The sequence below is a fragment of the Eublepharis macularius genome, chromosome 7 (assembly GCF_028583425.1).
Source record: "Eublepharis macularius isolate TG4126 chromosome 7, MPM_Emac_v1.0, whole genome shotgun sequence".
NCBI classification, from domain to species: domain Eukaryota; kingdom Metazoa; phylum Chordata; class Lepidosauria; order Squamata; family Eublepharidae; genus Eublepharis; species Eublepharis macularius.
The window spans coordinates 119,766,508-119,785,511 of record NC_072796.1 but is presented as its reverse complement, the minus strand read 5'-3'; the positions used below and the strand labels follow the sequence as shown (position 1 = coordinate 119,785,511).

Sequence of the window (19,004 nt, the reverse complement as noted above, 5' to 3'; positions counted from 1 at the left end):
AGCAGGGGACCAGACACAGAAAAGCAAGCCACACCATTCCAGATTGTGAAGCACAACTGTGAGAGCCAGCCAGAAGAAAGGCTTCTGGCCTGTGTAGGCCCAAAGCTGGCACACTCTTGTTTTAATCTTAAAACAGTGGATCAAGCTTAAAGAAGGCAAGCACAACAACCAATGCTGAAACCCCCACCCCACCATCAAACATTGTCTGCCCAACCTGTCCCCCAGGCCATGCCAAGAATAAACTGCAACACCTTTTTGCAGAGGCAGGCCACAGCAGCACATTGCCCAGCATCAAAAAAATTTACAAAAATTTAAAAAAGGCCTACCAGGTGTCCTCTCAGGATGTCCAGCACAGTTGATCCTCCAGGCAGATGTCCTCCAGGCTCCAGGTGCAGTCTCTCTTCTTCTCCTCTCTCGGTCACAGCTCAGCAGCAGCAGCAACAGAAGTGTTCCAGACAGTCTTGCTCCAAATTTAAATCCCCTGCTGCAGCCTCAGCCAAAGATTTAAATCTATTGGCTGGCATGAGAATGCAGCAGTGGGATTGGTGACTCCTAAAGTCCCCACTCCCCTGCCTTTCCCCACCCACACTCCAAGAGCCACCCTCCTCCTGCTCCCCCTCCCCTACCTGTTAGTTTTGGCGGGAATCTCTGCTGCTTTGCAAATGCAAAGTGCAATGCAATGCTTGCACCTTGCATTTGCAAGGCAAAGCACAGGATTCCCTATCCTCCTTTGCAAGAGGGGTGGGGGGTGACAGAAGGAGTGAGTGATTCACTCCTTCTCCCCCCCTCCCCTCTTCTAAGAGCCTGCAGGAAGCCTTTGCTTCCAGCAGGATTTTGCTAGCCGCTTGCTAAGGCAAACGGCTAGCAAAAACAAAATGGCGATTCTCGAATGCCGAAAGAATGCCGAAAGAATCCCGAAACGTTTCGGGTTTTTCTTTCGGCAATCCCGAAACGTTTCGGCATTCCCCGAAACGTTTCGGGATTCCTGAAGAATGCCGAAACACTTTTGTTTCGGCATTCTTTCGGCATTCTGAATGCCGAAACGCACATCCCTACTGCCTACGGTGCAGACAAAAATACACTTAAAATGCGTTGCTTAAAATGGTGCATAAATCAGCAATGCAAGTGAATGGGACGCTCAGCTCAAGAGAAATGGACATTGTGAGCAGCATGAATTTTGTTTTCAAGCACATTATTTGTGATTATCACAGCATCACTAATTCTCAGTGGACAGAGGGCTGTTTTACCCAGTCAGTAGCCCCCTGTGATATAAAAGTAGCTTAACTAGAACTTCATTGGGTCAGGATCAAAGGTTTAAATGTGCTCCCGTCCCCAAGGAAGTTGCCCTGGACATGCAAGGCTGGAGCAGTTAGTTTCTACTCTAATTGTCTTCATGCAAGTTTTGAATGGCCCACAAAAAGATTTTTGACAGACATTCAGTCCTTGTGTAGTTGGTCGTGGTAGGGCTGCAGAAGGGTAACCATGAGTCTGTTGGAATTGTGCTTTGCTTTAGCCTCCTTATGCCCAACCAAAGCACAAAATCTCATGTTTTTGAGGTGACAGAGCCTTGACTGGGCTAAGTTTGCACAAGGACAATTTTTTTCTGATCCCTCTCCATTCCCAGGTGATGGGACTTATTATTGCATTTAGACTTTCAAGATGGAGAGATAATTAATTTAAAAGCATAACTATCATTTGAATAGACCTTAATTGGTATGCCTTGCCACCAGAAAAAGTTTAGTATCCTGTTTGGTTTTTGTTTTATATTGTGCTCATAATGACATTTATCAGCCTATGGAATCAAAAAATTCACATCACTGGATGTTTCTCTATGTTTATGTAATATAGACATATTATATAGGACAATATAACCATATCCAGAAATTATGGACTAGACTGTGAAGTTGATCATATCTGTGATTTTATCATAGAATTCATGTTTGGAAATGTAAATTCACATGCAAATTTACATTTGTAGTGTAAAATTCACAACACTGGAGGGAGAAGAATTTCCTTTCCCCTCATCTGGTTACTATTTCTCACTCCTGATCTCCATTTTCCTTCCCCTTTGACTCAACTTCCACCCATTCTCCCTCACTCTTCGTGCTTGCCCACTACCTTTCTTCACCCTCTAATCATCTTTCAGTTTCATAGTGGAGTGAATAAGTACTTTGGTTTCATGAGTTGACCATGAAATCTCAACAATGATTTTAGTTTGTCCAGGTAACCACAAGCAGAGGCAAGTAATGGCAAACCACCTCTGCTAGTCTCTTGCCTTGAAAACCCAACTAGTGGTTGCCATAAGTCAGCTATGACTTGATGGAACTTTCTACCACCACCAGGTAACCAAAGTCATAATGATGTTATCAAGGTTATCCAAAAGAGTTGTCTAGATTCCATGAGGGAGTCCTCCACAGATTTCTGTCCTCTGATAGAATGGTATAAAATTCTTAACATCAAAACAAGGAAAGCTTCAATCTTCCATATAATGATATGAGTTGTGATGAAGACATATTCAAGAATTTAGATGAATCCCAAAATGATTTACCATTTTACATATTAATTTATTTCTTACATTAGCAAAACAACAACAATACCACTAAGGCAATGGGAACATATCAGTTTTTGTATCCCAAGCCCTGCCTCCATTTATAAGATGCTTAGTTATATTTATTAATTTATTAAATTAATCTCTCTAAATGATAGATATATGACTTCTTAAGTAATAGACCGTGAGAAAGCAAGTTCATAGCTCCATCAATACATGTTAAATTACTAAAGATAAATTCCTTTTATCTCCCAGCTTAACTTTCTCTTTGGAGTGTTTAGAAGAATAAATAGTGTCTTCCTGTGCCTTTCATCTAGGTCACCAGGTGCTAACTGTCCTCCTTTGAATAGGGAACTGGTTCTGATCTCTATGACAACCTCATTTTCTCCCACTCACAGTAATCTTTCAATCTCCCAAGCTTGATTCAGTCATTAATAATGTACCTATGTTGGCCACCAGAGGCTTGATTACATTCCTGTCTTCGCTACACATTGGCAACCAGATAATCAGGATGGTTATCAAACACTTGGCAGCCTATAATGCATGGCTGATAGGTTGCATTGGGCTAGGTGGATCGCACATCATGCAGCTTTATGTTTATATTGAGGGCATCCCGTTTTTAGAACTGAAGATGAACTAAAGATATAAAAGGAGATGGCCAGGGTTAAAGAGAAGGAAATAGAGTCAGTCAGCCTTTATTGGCATCAGTCAGCACAATGTACACAATACAAAGAGACGGAAATAGAGCTGAGGACTGAAACAAAAAAATGAACCAATTGTGTTTTCTGTAGGGAAGTGAGGTCTTCTGGCAGGTCCACAGCTGAATGTTTAGATACGGCATCAAAAGCCAAGCCAAATGTTCCCAATACACTTTTCAATTACAATGTGCAAATAGCAATTGTCATAGTCCTTAATCTGTGAATCTGAATTAAGAAAATCAGCCACAAGAAGTCTACACTTTTCAGTTTATTTTTTTTCTTTTCCATGCCTGACAATATCATTATCAAGTTATCTATTTTGATGTGAATTTGAATAAAGAAAATTAGTCACTATTTGAGGCCATGAGCTATGGACCTATCTTGTGTATCCAGTAGCATTTTCTTTTTCTTCATACCTTAAATTGGATTTTGGACCCATAGCCAGGCAAAATTCTACCACAATAGATTCCCAGATAAAGTTCTGGCACAGCAGGCTGCTGTTTAGGTTATATAATCCCCTAACTCCCTCCATAGTATGGTCACAAGAAAGAACAGTTGAAATTTTAAAGGACTCTGGGTGGGGGCATTGGGAAAGCAACTTGAATCATCATGGACAAGGTAAGTAGATCAACATACTGCCTTTCCTTAAATGGTTCCAAACTCTTGTGCAACTCTGTCAACTTCAGATCATGCAACGGAGCAGTTTTGAGGGCACGTTCAATAGGACTGCAGCTGTTAGCTTTATTTCTTGTTCTCTCTTGGGGAAATTTTTGCAACAAAGAGGAAGAAAAGAAGTGAGAATCTCCTCTTATTTGCAGATTTTTTGGATATACCATCCTCGTTCTGTACAATATAGGAGTGTGAAAGCCAGGCTATTTCAAAAAGTAAATATTGAGAACTTGAGCTACAAAAGTTTACCAAGCAGGAAGTAATGCTTCATTGAATAGATAAAGACAGATGGCTAAATTCCTAACCTAGCTAGATTTGTATTAGACCTAGCAAATCCAAAACCTTCATCGTAGGGATCCCATTCCCCAAGTGGGGGTGGGGGATTCCTGCTCCCACCTTTTGCCCCCTACTACCATTTACCTGGTCAGCGGGGGTGGGAGGGAGATGGGGAACAGACTTCCCAGCATGCTCCCAGGGCCAGCGCAACAATGTCACTGATGTCATTGCGCCACCCCAAGTGTGCTCCCGCACTTTGCAATGGGCCGATTTGGACCCCAAACAGGACGAATCAGGTCTGTTTGGGGCCCAAATCAGCCCACTGTGACATGTGTGTGCTCTCCAGCCTTGTACAATAACATCACTTTCAGGAAGTGACATCACATTAGCCCCAGGTGTGCACACAGGCGAGTAGTATCCCAGAAGCACTGGGATGGTAAGCACCGAGTCCCCCCTCCCACTGAGAGGGTAAGGGGATTTGGCAATGCTACTTCATACTGCCTGATAGGCACTGCTATTCTCATCTATACTGGAGGAATATGATAAACTCTTAAGTACCTACATTCCCCAAGGTTCCCAATTCAAGTCTTGGAATCTTGGATAGGGGAGAACACTTTAGAAATTCCATGACTGGTGTATTTTAATGTAAGTAAAAAGAGAGAGAGAGTTTTGCATAGATAGGATGCATTCTTTACCATATGTGTGATCTTCTGCCATTCTGGACTGCATATATGGAGACTCATGAGCACGGAGGAGGGATTTTTCCACCTGGAAAGAGCAACCACAACCAGTCTTCTTTTAAGATGACTGTACATTTGCTTTCTTATTTTAATGTGACTGTATATTAAGGCTTCAGTCCTGAAACTTTTACTTGAATTTAATTCCATATGCTTTGAACTGGAATACTATATTTTACCATTTATTTCCTGTCTAGAACAGCAAAACCCATCAATGTCACTTGAATATGTGGGGTAAACATGAGTGGGTAATGCAAACTTTATTAGTGATGAGTTTAGAAACGGTGTGTGCATGTATATATGTATGCAGATATATTAGGGTTGTGAACTCCAGATTGGGAAATTCCTGGGGATTTGGGGGTGGAGCCTGAGGAAGACAGGGTTTGAAGAGGGATGGGATCTCAGCAGGGACAATGCTAAGGGACTTTCCTAAGCACTCATTTTCTCCAGGGAAATTGCTCTCAGGAATCTGGAGATCAGTTGTAATTCTGAGAAATCTCTGAACCCACCTTCAGGTTGGCAACCTTAATATGCGTGTGCGCTCGTGCGCGCATGCACACATGCACACACACACACACACACACTTCTTTCTAGAAATAGTTTGTTAGTAATATTGAACCCAGCATTTGTAGACATTGAATTAATAAGCTTTCTATTATCATCAAAGTTCACTGTGTATGCATTCCATTGAAGATCCTAACTTCAACATAACACTGACAGTAGAGAAGCTCTAGTATGGAGCTGCAGAGATGAGATTACTAGAGATGGGCATGACCAGGAAAAAAACCCAAATGCGATGTTCGTTCTTCGTTGCCATCCACGAACAGGGATTCACGAACAACGATGGACATGACATGTTCATGAACATGTTCATAGCTGGAGGTTCTTGGGAGCCAAATCAGCCCCCTTGGAACTTAGATGAACTTGAACCAGGGAAAGGAGAGTCCATCGGTCCCTTTCATGTCATTTTCTCTTCACAGTGGCAAAAACTGGACTGTCTGCTGTAAGCTAATTGAAGAGTTACAAACTGACCTTCCCAATGTCCAATACCCAAGAAATTTGCAGGGGAAATAGTCCTCACTGCCCTCTGAAGACCCCCCCCCCAAGTTTCAGAGAGATTGCACCCCAGGAAAGGCATGATCCATGGGTCTCCCCCTTTCATGTCATGTTCTTTTCACAGTGTCAAAAACTGGACTGTCTGCTGTAAGCTAATTGAAGAGTTACAAACTGACCTTCCCAATGTCCAATACCTACCAAATTTGCAGGGTACATAGTCCTCACTGTCCTCTGAAGACCCCCAAGTTTCAGAGAGATTACACCCCAGGAAAGACATAATCCATGAGTCTCCCCCTTGCATGTCATTTTCTGTTTACAGTGGCAAAAACTGGACTGTCTGCTGGAAGCTACTTTGAGGGGTTACAAACTGACCTTCCCAATGTCCAATACCCACCAAATTTGCAGGGGACATAGTCTTCACTGTCCTCCGAAAAACCCACAAGTTTCAGAGAGATTGCACCCTGGGAAAGGCATGATACATGCCCCCCCTTTCCTGTCATTTTCTCTTTACAGTAGCAAAAATGGGACTCTGCTGGAATCTACTTTGAGGGGTTACAAGCCAGAAGGAGTTCAGACAGAGCTCAGACAGTTCATGCCTATGTTGCCAGGGAAATTGATTGAAAGGCGCCAGACTGTCTGGCTTTACGAACGGCTGACAAACACCACAAAGAGGGCTTGAAATGAAGACATGTTCGCTGGGAATGGGGCCTCATGAACAGCTTACTCGCAAACAGTGGATTGGGCTGTTCATGGCTTTTTTGTGTGTATATTGCTGTTTGTGCCCATCTATAGTAATTACCTGCATCTGTGGATTAGGGCCATGTACATTACAGTTGGTGAACACAAAGAGACATTCTTTAGTTTCTAATCTGTCTTACTTACAGTTGAGGAGTTTTAAGTTACAGTTTATATCCCGCACCTAGGTATTCTCAGTACTTTTAAGAATATATCTTCATTGTTTAGTAATTCATAATCACCAGTCTCTGGGATATTTAGGAGCTACAAAATTGACTCAGGAAGTCATAGAGGCGTATTCTGTGTCCCAGTGCAATTCCTAATAATAATACCTAATAATACCTAAAATATACCTATAATCTGAGCTGCAAATGAGGGATCCTAAAAAAATTAGATAAATATTATGTATATTATATTCAACATGTCCTGTGATTTTGAACATTTACCTTTTCAAATAAAAATATGCATTTTGGCTACATATCACAGCAATATATACATTTCTAGTGTTTATGTTATAACAGGTTTGTGTTTATTTTGGCAGTACAAGGTATGTGGAACTCAGTTATACAGATGAGGTATGAGCAAAAATTATGTCATTTAAAATGTATTCATTTATGTATCGCTACACAGTTTATTGCTGTTTGATAATTTAGCTACTGGGAAAAATCTTTTCCCCTAGTTATTTCTCTAGGTATCTCAAACCTATATTTTTGTTTCTTTTACAGTAAATGAAGGAGGTATTAAACAGGCATCCAATTTGTGTCCTGATCCTGGAGAACCTGAAAATGGAAAACGGATAGGCTCAGATTTTAGGTAACATTTGCACATTTTCAACTCTGGAAATAATATATTGTCGGAATGTTACTTTTTAAATTGACTAACATTGGAAGGACTCATCTAGTGGATCAACATCATATGCAGAGTCATAATAAGATCACTGAATAGTCTTGATAGATATCAGTACAAAGGCTGTCTTTGTATTGGACAATCCACATGGAGAACAGCTTGCAAATGTTGCAGCCCATCAAGCAAATATAATATAATATAATATAATATAATATAATATAATATAATATAATATAATATAATATAATATAATATAATATAATATAATATAATATAATATAATATAATATAATATAATATAATATAATATAATATAATATAATATAATATAATATAATATAATATAATATAATATACATTTCCTGCATGATGATTCTCCCACAAAGGTCACCTCACTGATAAAAAGATAATCATCAGGCAATAAGCTTTGAAACCAAATAGCACTGAAAGGGAGCTCTGACTCTCAAAAGCTCATCCCCTGGAAATCTAGTTGGTCTTTAAGGTGCTGTTGGACCCAAATCTTACGCTTCTACTCAGGGCTTTTTTTCTGGGAAAAGAGGTGGTGGAACTCAGTGGGTTGCCCTCAGAGAAAATGGCCACATGGCTGGTGGCCCCGCCCCCTGATCTCCAGACAGAGGGGAGTTTAGATTGCCCTCTGCGCCACTCAGTGGCACAGAGGGCAATCTCAACTCCCCTCTGTCTGGAGATCAAGGGCGGGGCCACCAGCCATGTGACCATTTTCAAGAGGTTCCGGAACTCCGTTGCCCCGCATTCCCCCTGAAAAAAAGCCCTGCTTCTACCACAGACCAACATGGTTACTAGCTTGAAACTATCATCAGACAGTGTCATCCTAGTTATAGCCCACCTTTCTCACTAAGACTGAAGGCAGATCACACAGGAATTTGAAAGCAACCATAAGTCCAATACAGGAAAGAAACATAGCAGAAACAAAACATTAGTAAATTGACATGACATAATGAATGACAAGGAAACTCCCAGTAGGAGCATATCTACACCAACAATACACAGTAGTATATTCTGCAGCCCTTACCAAACCATCTCTCTGAGCCATTTCTTAAAGTATAGCATATTACCTGAGTAAAATCAAAGGTGTGTATGTAAAGTGCTGTGAAGTCACTGCTGACTTACGGTGACCCCATAAAGGGGTTTTCAAGGCAAGAGACTAGCAGAGCTGGTTTGCCATTGCCTGCCTCAGCATAGCAAACCAGGACTTCCTTGGTGGTCTCCCATCCAAGTAGTAACCAGAGTTGACCCTGCTTAGCTTCTGAGATGTTCACTGAAGTAAATGTACTTTGATAGGTGTAATTCTGCTTAGGATGGCCCTGTACATTTAATATGTCATACCTACCCCCCTTCTACAGCAACTGTTAGACTGAGAGAGAAACATGTGGGTCAAATTATTTAGGTTGTAATTCATTATTCCTCAGACATAATGATTGGGAAACATTTTAAGCTTCTTTGATCACGTTAATTAAGTTTAATTGTCATTATTCCTTAATACTTTATAATGTTCACTTCTTAAAATCGACATGCAATACCCCATGGAAATGAATATTAATAGCTCCGCCTCATTAGGAGCATTCAAAGTGGCTGTTCAGCAGTCTCCTCTTCTGTTGCAAATACAAAGCATACTATTTATATTTACCAATGATGCTGCAGTAATCCATCAGGTTCAATTTCTGATACAGTCATTGTATTTCTGCTGGTACAGACAATTATGCTGAACCTGCTTGCTGTTCAGTTGCATCTGATTTATTTTCTGCCAGGGAAAAGAAGAACATTATTGACTCCTTGTTGTGCAAACACTTGCACAAACTGGTTTTGTTTTAAGAATTGGGATATTAATCCAATTTATCCTTATCCACTTTTCGTCTGCAGTTCCTAAACATAAGGGTAACTCTCTGTGGAATTCCTGTGGATATCCAGGGCTGTAGGGCAGAAAGTAGAAAACTGCATGTAATACAAGGATATATTTCCCACCCACAGATCCTTAATGTTTACAGTAACCATATCTACATTTAAGCCACTGTAAGAATAATACTCAGATTCCATATTCTACATGATTTCATCTGAGTTCATTTTTTGTAACTGATTAGAATAATTCAAAAATATTTCTAGAATTCTTTGAAGTTTGGTTTTTGTATCTATTAATTACCCCTCTCCCCTTTTGATGTCTTCAATTTTAGTCTGGATGCAACAGTACAGTTTTCTTGTGATGAGGACTATGTACTACAGGGTGCAAAAAGTATCACCTGTCAGAGAATAGCAGAGGTTTTTGCTGCTTGGAGTGATCATAGACCAGTGTGCAAAGGTAAAAAAAAAAAAATCCTATATCTGTATCTGTGTATGTATTATGCATGTATTTTGCCAGTACTTCTTGTTCTCCTGTTTCATTTTGTAATAATGACATCCTCTGGGAGTATTGTCCAAATGAAATCTGCTGAGAGTTTTGGGCTTCTTCTTCTTCTGATTGTTTTATATCTTTTTTGCTTACAATGGGGATGTATTGCAGTCTCGACCCAGAGCCTCTCATCTCCTGTTCCTGCCAGTTCTCCAGACCGCAACAGGACCCCTAGGAGCCTCTAAGAGTTCTAGTCATTAGCTGAAGCACCCTTGCTTCTGGGTTCTTTTTTGAGCGTGTGTACCTCCTTAGCAAGCAACACTGGACACAAACTGATAAAATATAAAGAGATTTATTATAGAAAGAACACAGGAGTGTATGTTAGGCAGAAACCGCTCTTAAAGACATTTAGGCTAGGCAAAAACAAATAACAGATTGCTATTCTATCTATGTTCTATCTAGCTAAAATACTACTGTGCTGTCTATCTGTCTAAACATTCTTTGAATTGGTTCCTAGGCAGGTTGTTCTTACCAAGGTCCATCCATGCCAGCTCACTCTAGGTATTCTGGAGTTGGCATGGAGCTAGAAGCTCTCATCTGCCATAGCTGGTAACTGGCAGTGGTTACAACAAGGTAGCATAGCTGGTCAGAACTGGACCGAATGGTGTCCAGCTAGAAAGTGGTAAGTGGTAAACTTCTTGGTATCCGAGAAGCTTCTTCACAGTGGTGGGGGCCATCAGCCCACTCAAAGAACCAATCAGGTTTCAGTACTTAATTGGACATTATCTAAGTGTGAAAGATTAGGGAGTATGGCTAGAGCTGAGAAGAGCGCTAGGCACTGGGCTTCTCAAGGCCACTTTCTCAGGAAAGATAGGAATGCAGGGGCAGTTAATTATCAGTGGCTGTACCTCTCTCAGCAAACAGGCCTAGAAAGATCTCTTGCAGGCATGAAGCCTGAACCAAAGTTCCACTCTAAGCATTGTAACATAGGGCCTGCTCCTTACAATTGCATTTACCTATAACATTCACATTTCTGACTTTGCCACCATCATCATTATTAGCTTCATTTATAATTCACCTTTCTTGATGCAATTCAATGCCGATTATAAATATAAGAACTATTTAGTCAATCAGTAAGTAAATTACAAAGTATAATTTTTAAAAAATCTGAATCTATCACTAAAAATTCCTAGTTAAACAAAATAATGCTGTGAGGCTAGGCAGATTATAAATATGTGAAAAACTATTTAGACAATAACAGGGTACAAAATATTTTAAAACAATTCGATCTAATTAATGTCACCAAATCTTAAAGTGTTTACTTTAGAGGGATAATTAATGACAGATTTTGGCATATGTGAACCAGCTTTGGATTCAGAGTTCTATTATCTTTTAACTCCCTAGCAAGCTTTCCATTTTGCTGTTTCTGGTCTTTAATTCTGGGGTTTGTAACAGGTCTGGAAAAAAATATCCTGCCCCTTCAGTTGAAGTTTAATGTATGGAAAGCAGCAGCTGAAGCTTTTCATGGCACTGAGGTTAACAACATCACCTGATAAATCACATCCCATCAAGCTTCCATTAAAGGGACAGAATTTTTTTTACTCCAAACATTTTCCAACCCTACCTTATGCAGGTAGGAGGAGAAAATACTGCCCCCCCAAACATTTATCTCTCAAACACAAACTATAAAGAAATTCCTCTTTATAGATCATGATCACCTGTTACAATTAGACATGGGCACGAGCTGCATTACGAACCAAAATAACCCACGAACCACCTGATCATCTGTTCGCGAACCGGCGGTTCGTGAGGGTCCATGGCCAATGAACCAGCGTTCATTGGAAAGCCCGGTTTGTTGTGTTCACCTGCGGTTTGTGAAGCCAGACGAACTTCAGGCACCATCAATCAATTCCCTTGGAAACGGAGATGGGGGAATGCCTCAACTCTGTCTGCACTCCTTCTGTCGCCCTGGAAACCCGAATCGAAGCCCAGCTTACCTTGATCAGCAGGTCTTCCTTCCAACCATGGAGCTGCAAATTGGTTACAATTGGTTACATGGGAGAAGACACCTGGGGGGAGGGAGGGGGAATTGGGGTGTTCTGTAGCCATGGGCTCTCCAATCTCATCCCTGCAAACCCTGATAGGCAGTTCTGACGGCCGACCCCTTGTACACTGGGCCAATGTCAACTGGTGGCTCTAATTGTATTGAATGGGAGTTTCCTGGGGGCCTCGGATTGGAGAGGGTATAACTCCAAGATCCGTATTGTAAACTTGACCAAACTTGGGTGCTGGCTGGAGGGGATACTGCTAAATACTCCCTGTGTATATGGGCTCTCTAAGTCCAATGGGGGGCATTCTGATGCCCACGAACCACGAATCTTGAACCGGTTCGACAACTGGAAAAGTTCATTGTGGTTCGCTGGTTGGGTTCGTTGTCGGCACCAAACCGTGAACCGCTGGTTCATTAATTTTTTTTGGTTCGTGCCCATGTCTAGTTATGATCTCTTTAACTCTATGGATTAACTGCAAACAGCCAAAAGTTCTGTTAACTTTGCAGGCTAATGGGATGAGTTCTGCTTGGTAGGTCAGAAGCTGAAGAGGCCTAATTAAAATATTTTGTGGGCATGCATGTTTGCAGTATTTGACATTTTCAAGAGCAAGATTTGAGTCAGTAGTACATCTGATGAAGGGAGCTTGACTCTCCAAAGCTTATACCATGGAAATCTTGTGGGTCTTTAAGGTGCTACTGATTCAAATCTTGCTCTTCTACCAAGGAAGAAAATGGCTACCCACTTGAAACTCTCTTTTCTATATTGATTTACTTCAGCTGCGCAGACCCTAAAATTGAAGCAGTACAGAAAAGGGGTTGAATCCAACTAGCTTTACTGCTGGTGAAAAAAGGGGCTCTCTTTGGCTATCAAGAAGGCTGTGTTGGGGATGAGACCCACATGAACAAAATCTCTGTGATAAGGACAGGCACTACATGAGACTAAAAAAAAATATGACTGGATCTAACCCAAGGTTTACATGGCCTTGCAAGTTTATAAAGTATTCCATTTTTTGGGAGGGACTCATGGTTTTGCTGCAGAACACATGCTCATTCTATGTGGAAGGTTCTGTCATTAGCATTTGTAGGTATAAAGAGATTGAGTAGAGGGGAAGAATAGATCTTTGCCCAGTGCTATACGGCTAGGTTCCAGCAAATGATACACAGACACCTGTGGATGGTGGGAATGGCCACAACTTTATTAATTACAGCAGATTGGAGAATTGGCCAGGCATATAGGCACAAATGCTCTGTTGGCATCGAAATGCCTCATGCTGTTCAATGCATAACTAGGGGTGTGCGCTTTGAGTTTCCAATTTGGGTAAATTACCTGAATTGGACCCAGTCCATAAAGATTAGGGAAATCCCTAATCAAAGCTTTCTGAAGCATTCAGAATGCTTTGGAAACCTTTGGGGCTGAGTTTAAAGGGCCCCACTGCTGCTTGCAAGCAGTGGCGGGGCCCTTTAAACATCATCCCAGCCCCAGCCCCCACCGCCGAATTAAGGTATTTCCGGATTTCCCCCCCGCTTCGGGTAAACCCTCCAGCCCACTGCTGGGCATACCACTCCAGCCCATGCTGGCCTCCAGGGATGGCAAGCCGTGTTCCTCCACCAGCCATGCTGGTCGGCCCTTGCCCCCCTTTTCTGCTGGGGGTGAGCTGCCCAACTGCTGCACTCACCCCTTAGGATCCAGCCCAATGCCTCAAAACCACCACAAGAGGAAGGCTGAAGGCCGACCTCCCGTCAACGCTCCAACCACTGTAGCAAAGTTGGAGCCACTCCCCCATCCCTCAGGTGAGCCCTGACTTTGATGACCCAAAGGCAGGCGAAAAAAAACCCAAGAGACCTCAGCCAATCTGGTCCTTGCAGGGAAAAATTCCTTCCTGGCCGCTTCACAGGTGACCGGCAAAACTGGCCTTGGGCATCTCTGCCACGCTCCCCTGGGGACCCCAGCAGCCCCCTATCACCAACATGCCTCTCCTCGCTTTATGCTCCTCTGCCTCGAATGCCTCCAGGGGACTGCTATGCTTGTAACTAGAAAAGAGAGGTGTTAGATCATTCCTCCTCTGGTCTGTCAGCCAGGTTGCCTTGGAGGCCCAGCACCCTGCTGGGTGTTGGTGGTCTGTTGGCTGCCACCACCGTTCGGACATCTGGGCAACCACAAACCCCATCCCCTGAGTGGCTCCTGACCTGGTTGCCTCTGCTGCTGCATAGGCTGCCACCACTGCTCCCGCATCTGAGCAAGTTGGGGGACCTGTCCCTATCTCCAGGGTGACCCTCATCAATGATGCCTCAAAGGAAATTGGGGACGTTCCCCTATCCCCAGGGTGATCATGATGCCTCAGCTGAAGGCCCTTGAGGAGAAAATTTTCTGCTGATCCCTGCATGTGTGATTGGCACATTTGGCTCAGAACGTCACTCCCGTGCCCACCCCAGGGAACCCCCAACATCCCCCTGCCACCGCTGGCCTTGTCCAGCTCACCCACTGGACTGAGTTTGGGGGACTGCTGTGTCTGCAACCAAAAAGACCTGTGTCAGCTCCTACCTCCCTTGACATCCCGCCAACTAGCCCATGGCTGGTGGCTGCCCCACCTCCGCTGCTCCAGTGGCTGCCATGGACCTGGGCAGGTCAGCCCCACCATGTCGGACCCCCATCACCCGCCAACTTGCATTCTCCACTGTGCCCACCCCTGGTAGGCGTCCTCACCAGGCCCAACTCTGGGGTGGGAAGCTGTTGGCTCTGGTCCCTAGTTCTGGACCACCACTACTGTCTCGACTGGCCTGACCTGGCATGCTGGACATGACTGCTCCCACCATCAAGCTTGCTGCCATGGTTCCCCTGGTCAGCCACTTGTTGCTGCTGGATGGATTCCCCCATCTCAGAGACCCTGTGGAAAACTGTGGGGCTGCAGCCCCAAGAGTGCTACTGCATGGCCACCCCCCACACACACCCAGGAAGGCTGCCCGGCATCCCTAGACAGTGCATGCTCCCCTGCCGGGTCACCTGGGGACTGAGTGGGGTAGCCCCTTGGCCCCAAGTCTCGCTGTCACCCAAATGGCCAGGAGGTGGGATTCTGCACCCTGATGTTGCTCCGTCCGGGCAGCGGTGCCCTATGGCCGAGTAGCTCATTTCCCCAGTACTGAGTACTGATATTTCAGCGGCTGCTCCTCCCATCTGCTTGTCTCTGTCCATGTATTACTTCACTTGGGGTATGAAGCCAGGGAAGCAGTGATCGATTCAGTGCACTGGCAGAGCAGATGGACCGACTCTCTCACCTCACTCTCAGGGCTCCCCATCCCCACCCTGCCTGGGTCTCTGCCTAGCCAGTGGGTGTACCCTGAGCCTGGTCCTGGGGAGGGCATCTCCTAACCTTATCACTTTTTTTTTTGCCATGTTGAGCCTTTCTCACTGAGGCTCAAGATGGATAATGCTGTGAGGCTCGTACAACCAATAGAGGCCTTACCCAAGAACAATGCCACAAGTCATGTGAGTTCCACTTTTCGAGGCATGGCATGGTGAGAATTCATTGCCAAGTTGCAGTGGCTATTGGCCCACCTGAAGCACAATGAGCCCATGGGAGCACCTGCAAGGCGACAAGTGTTGCGTAAAGGCAGCATAGTGGAGCAGTCAGTGGACCTGAATTCATGGACGAAGCATCCAGAGGGTCCTTCCTGCAACCAAGCCTTTGAGTGTGTCAGAATGCCTTGTATGTGCAAAATTGGGAGAGTAGGGGGGGGCCCTCCTCTCCTCCCCAGCTGGGGGGAGGCACCCTGGCCAGATGGCAGCCTGCTCCACCCGTGCAGCTCCAGCGGCCTGGAGCCCTGCCGAAGCGTGACTTGTCACCGCTGTGGCAGGTTGTGGAGCAGGCACTGCCATTCATGAAGGCTGAGCCCAGCTCCCCGCCCTGCTGCTCGGCAGGCTGCCAGGTCGAGCTCCTAAGCCCCATCCGAACTGCGGTGTTGCCCCCAAAGCCCTGGAAAGAAGGAAAGGGGGAGCGTATAATGCCAGGCCCCACCATGGCCCCTGCTCCAGCCCCACAGGTGCCCCAGGCCCCCACTCCAGCCCCACAGCCTGGCCACAAGGCAAGCCCTGGCATGAGCTGCCTGTCCAGGCTGCAGCCCTGGCCTTGCAACCTTGCAGTGGCCAAAAACTTGCATAGCAGGAAGGCCGCCCTCTTGGCCGTGTTGCGGCTCGGCACCACTCGTGAGAGCTGCAGAGCATGTGTATGCATCATGTTCCAGCCGGGCCCCTCCACCCCAGGGGCATGCTGGGCCTGGTTCCTCGCTGCCCACCCAGCCTGCCAAGGCTGTGAGGTGAGCACGTGCACTGGCCAGCTAACCCTGTCCTGGCAACCTGCCTCTCTCAGCCTGCAGCCTTGAGACGAGTAGGTACATTAGCCAGCAGGCCTGGCTCCTTGCCCACTCAGTCCTGAAGGCAGCGAGGCATGCACATGCTGCCCCAGCTGCCTCGTGCCCTCCCTGACATTGCAGGGGTTTGCATCCTCCTTGGCCCGGGGGAGCAGAAGGGGAGGAGGTGCCTGGCATGAGCCAGCTTGCCATCCACCCCTTCTCTGCTGCACTCGCTCTACCTGTACCCAGTGCAGGAACAGGCTGTCTTACCTGGGCTGATGAGTGGAGCCCACTCACGCCAGATACTGGGTGCCGCTCATCCCAGGTGCTCTGCCCGAAAGCTCCCTGCAAAAGTGTCCTGCTCTTGTCAAGCATCTATGGAATGGCACCTGCCAAGCTGCACCTCTTTGGAAGTGGCCTCCCACCATTCCTCCTCTTCCGCCTCTAGCCACGCCTCCACTTCTGCCTTACCCTCAGCGGCAACACCACCCACTGGTGAGTCTGCGAGCTTCCTTTAGCTTAGCTCTTTGAGAGTTGCAGAGAAGATAATACTGGGCTTAATAAACAATGCTCTGACTCAGTTTTTGGCTATTTTGTACATTAATATGATTTATCTGGCCTTGGACACAGAATGAGAGTGATTACCAGCAGCCAATTAATCTGACTTAGTTCTTCGTTTCATACCCCTGGCAAGATGCACTCCTTCCCACCTCCCACTCTGCCATTGGCTTAAGACAATATATCATTGCCAAAGCATTGAACTCCATGCCATTTAAAGAGGTCTTTCAAAATGTATTACTCTCTGGGCCATTTCCCCCAGCAAGCCACCCAGCCAGCTGCTTGTTTTGGCATCATGAGACCCAAGAGGGAGAGTGATGGTAGCATAGGTATTGCAGGGCTGTGTGTCCAGGGTGTGGGAAATGGTACAACAGCAGCAAGCAGGCAAAGCCCTCCCCTGTTCTCAATCTACACTGCAGCCCTAGAGGAGGGAGGAGGGGCTGCTAGGACTGCTGGCCCACCTTCTGAGCCCAATCCCAGCCCATCCGCAAAGTCTCATACTTCTCAGCCAGTGTACAGGAACCAGTGCTACTGCATCAGAGGCCATTTCCACACGTCTTACCTGCCTGCAGAACATTGCATGAAAGGCCTGGAAGACAGCATCTTCTCGCGCAAAATTGCACCAGGAAGACGCTGTTATTTGGGAGTTTTGCGCACGCAAAACTCCTGGATAACAGCGAGTTCCTGGCATGATTTCGTGCAATAAGACGCTATCTTCCGGGCCTTTCGTGCGATGTTCCACAGGCAGGTAAGACATGTGGAAACGGCCAGAGAGTGGTGCATCATGTGCTGACTCCTACACACTGCCACTAGCACTATGGCCAAAAAGAAAGTAGGAATTGCTGGTCTGCGCTGCTATTGCTTTGCCTTCCACCCTTACCTCAGAGCGGTCTGTAGGTAGAAACCTGACTGGGCTCCCAGAATGTTGATTGCTGCTTGTTGTTTTTGTTTTTAACAGGAACACTCCTCTAAAAAATCTTGTTGCAATACCACTCGTATGAAGTAAAATTTCACTTGTTTATCTATCCGCTTCTCCTGCCTTCCATAATGTCCATCTGCAAAAAGCCTCAGTTGTGCTTCATAAACTTACTATTAAAGTCCATTGAAACCCATGTTGGATGTACAATGATAAAAATCCCTTTCTTGTGGCTTTATTTTTAGATCAGATTTTTTTTATGTGATTGTTTTCTATTTTTTACTTTAGTGAATCCTTCATTATCATATACAAAACTTCCCATCAGTTAATAACATATTACTTAAGAAAGGAATATTCTGTTTTCAATCTTTTTGTCTCTTGAACACTAGTAATACCAGTCTTTTCCTTGCCATTTTATCTGAGCCAAAATTCATTATGACTTCCTACTATCACCCCTATCTTTTCAAGCCAAGCTCTGGCAGCTTTCAAAGTTGTGATCATTCCACAACTCTCCAGCATTTCAACATCTTTGGCATTTCTAAATTTTTACGCAATTATGGCATGCCGCTCTTATGGTAATTAAACCTCCAGGTAAGTTGCTTCTTTTCTTTAGGCTTCTGTATTTAGCTTAGGGATGTGTAATCAGATACTGCCAACACTAAAACTCATACAACTTTCCTGGCATTGGATTGGATAGGCATATCCAAGGCAGGCAAAGCCTTTCCCTGAATGACTGCAGATCTGTAAACATTGCAAATTAATTGTCAGAAATTTAGCACAGGCTGCCTGTCTGCCTCCCATTCCCCAGGAAACAGCATCTCTCCTAGGCAATATATGCTCTGGGACTATTCAGGAGAGCTGCTTTGGCCAATCACAGAGTCTTTATTTGAAAAGAGGGAAATTTTAAGCAGAAGTCATCAGTTACGTTAGCTATTTTGCGCTGTGTGTGTGCAGCGCTGCTCCTTGCTACCCTAGTCTGAATAAGAGGCAGACACAAGGCTTGGGAACTAAAGGGCCACTTTTATTAAAGCAACAAGAGTAAACAATGCGGCAACAAGGGGACCTAACTAGCGGTACAGGTCAAGCCAGCGGTCGCACTGGGACCTCCCCCTTGAACCTGTCTGGGCGAGACCCACTGCCCCGGGCACGAGCCATCTAAACAACATGGTTTGGACCTAGCTGGCCAGGCAAGTGGTTCCCCCTTAA

The 19,004-nt window shown here is 44.8% G+C and overlaps 1 protein-coding gene across 3 annotated transcripts in view; it reads left to right on the top strand.

Moving 5' to 3' along the window:
• CSMD3 (CUB and Sushi multiple domains 3) overlaps positions 1-19,004 on the top strand; it is a 922,268-nt gene that overhangs the window by 467,540 nt on the left and 435,724 nt on the right. For all 3 annotated transcript variants that reach the window (XM_054984891.1, XM_054984890.1, XM_054984889.1), the window contains 2 exons: positions 7,445-7,532; positions 9,773-9,897. In XM_054984891.1, coding sequence (XP_054840866.1) covers positions 7,445-7,532; positions 9,773-9,897 — 213 coding nt within the window. The remainder of the gene's footprint in view (positions 1-7,444; positions 7,533-9,772; positions 9,898-19,004) is intronic.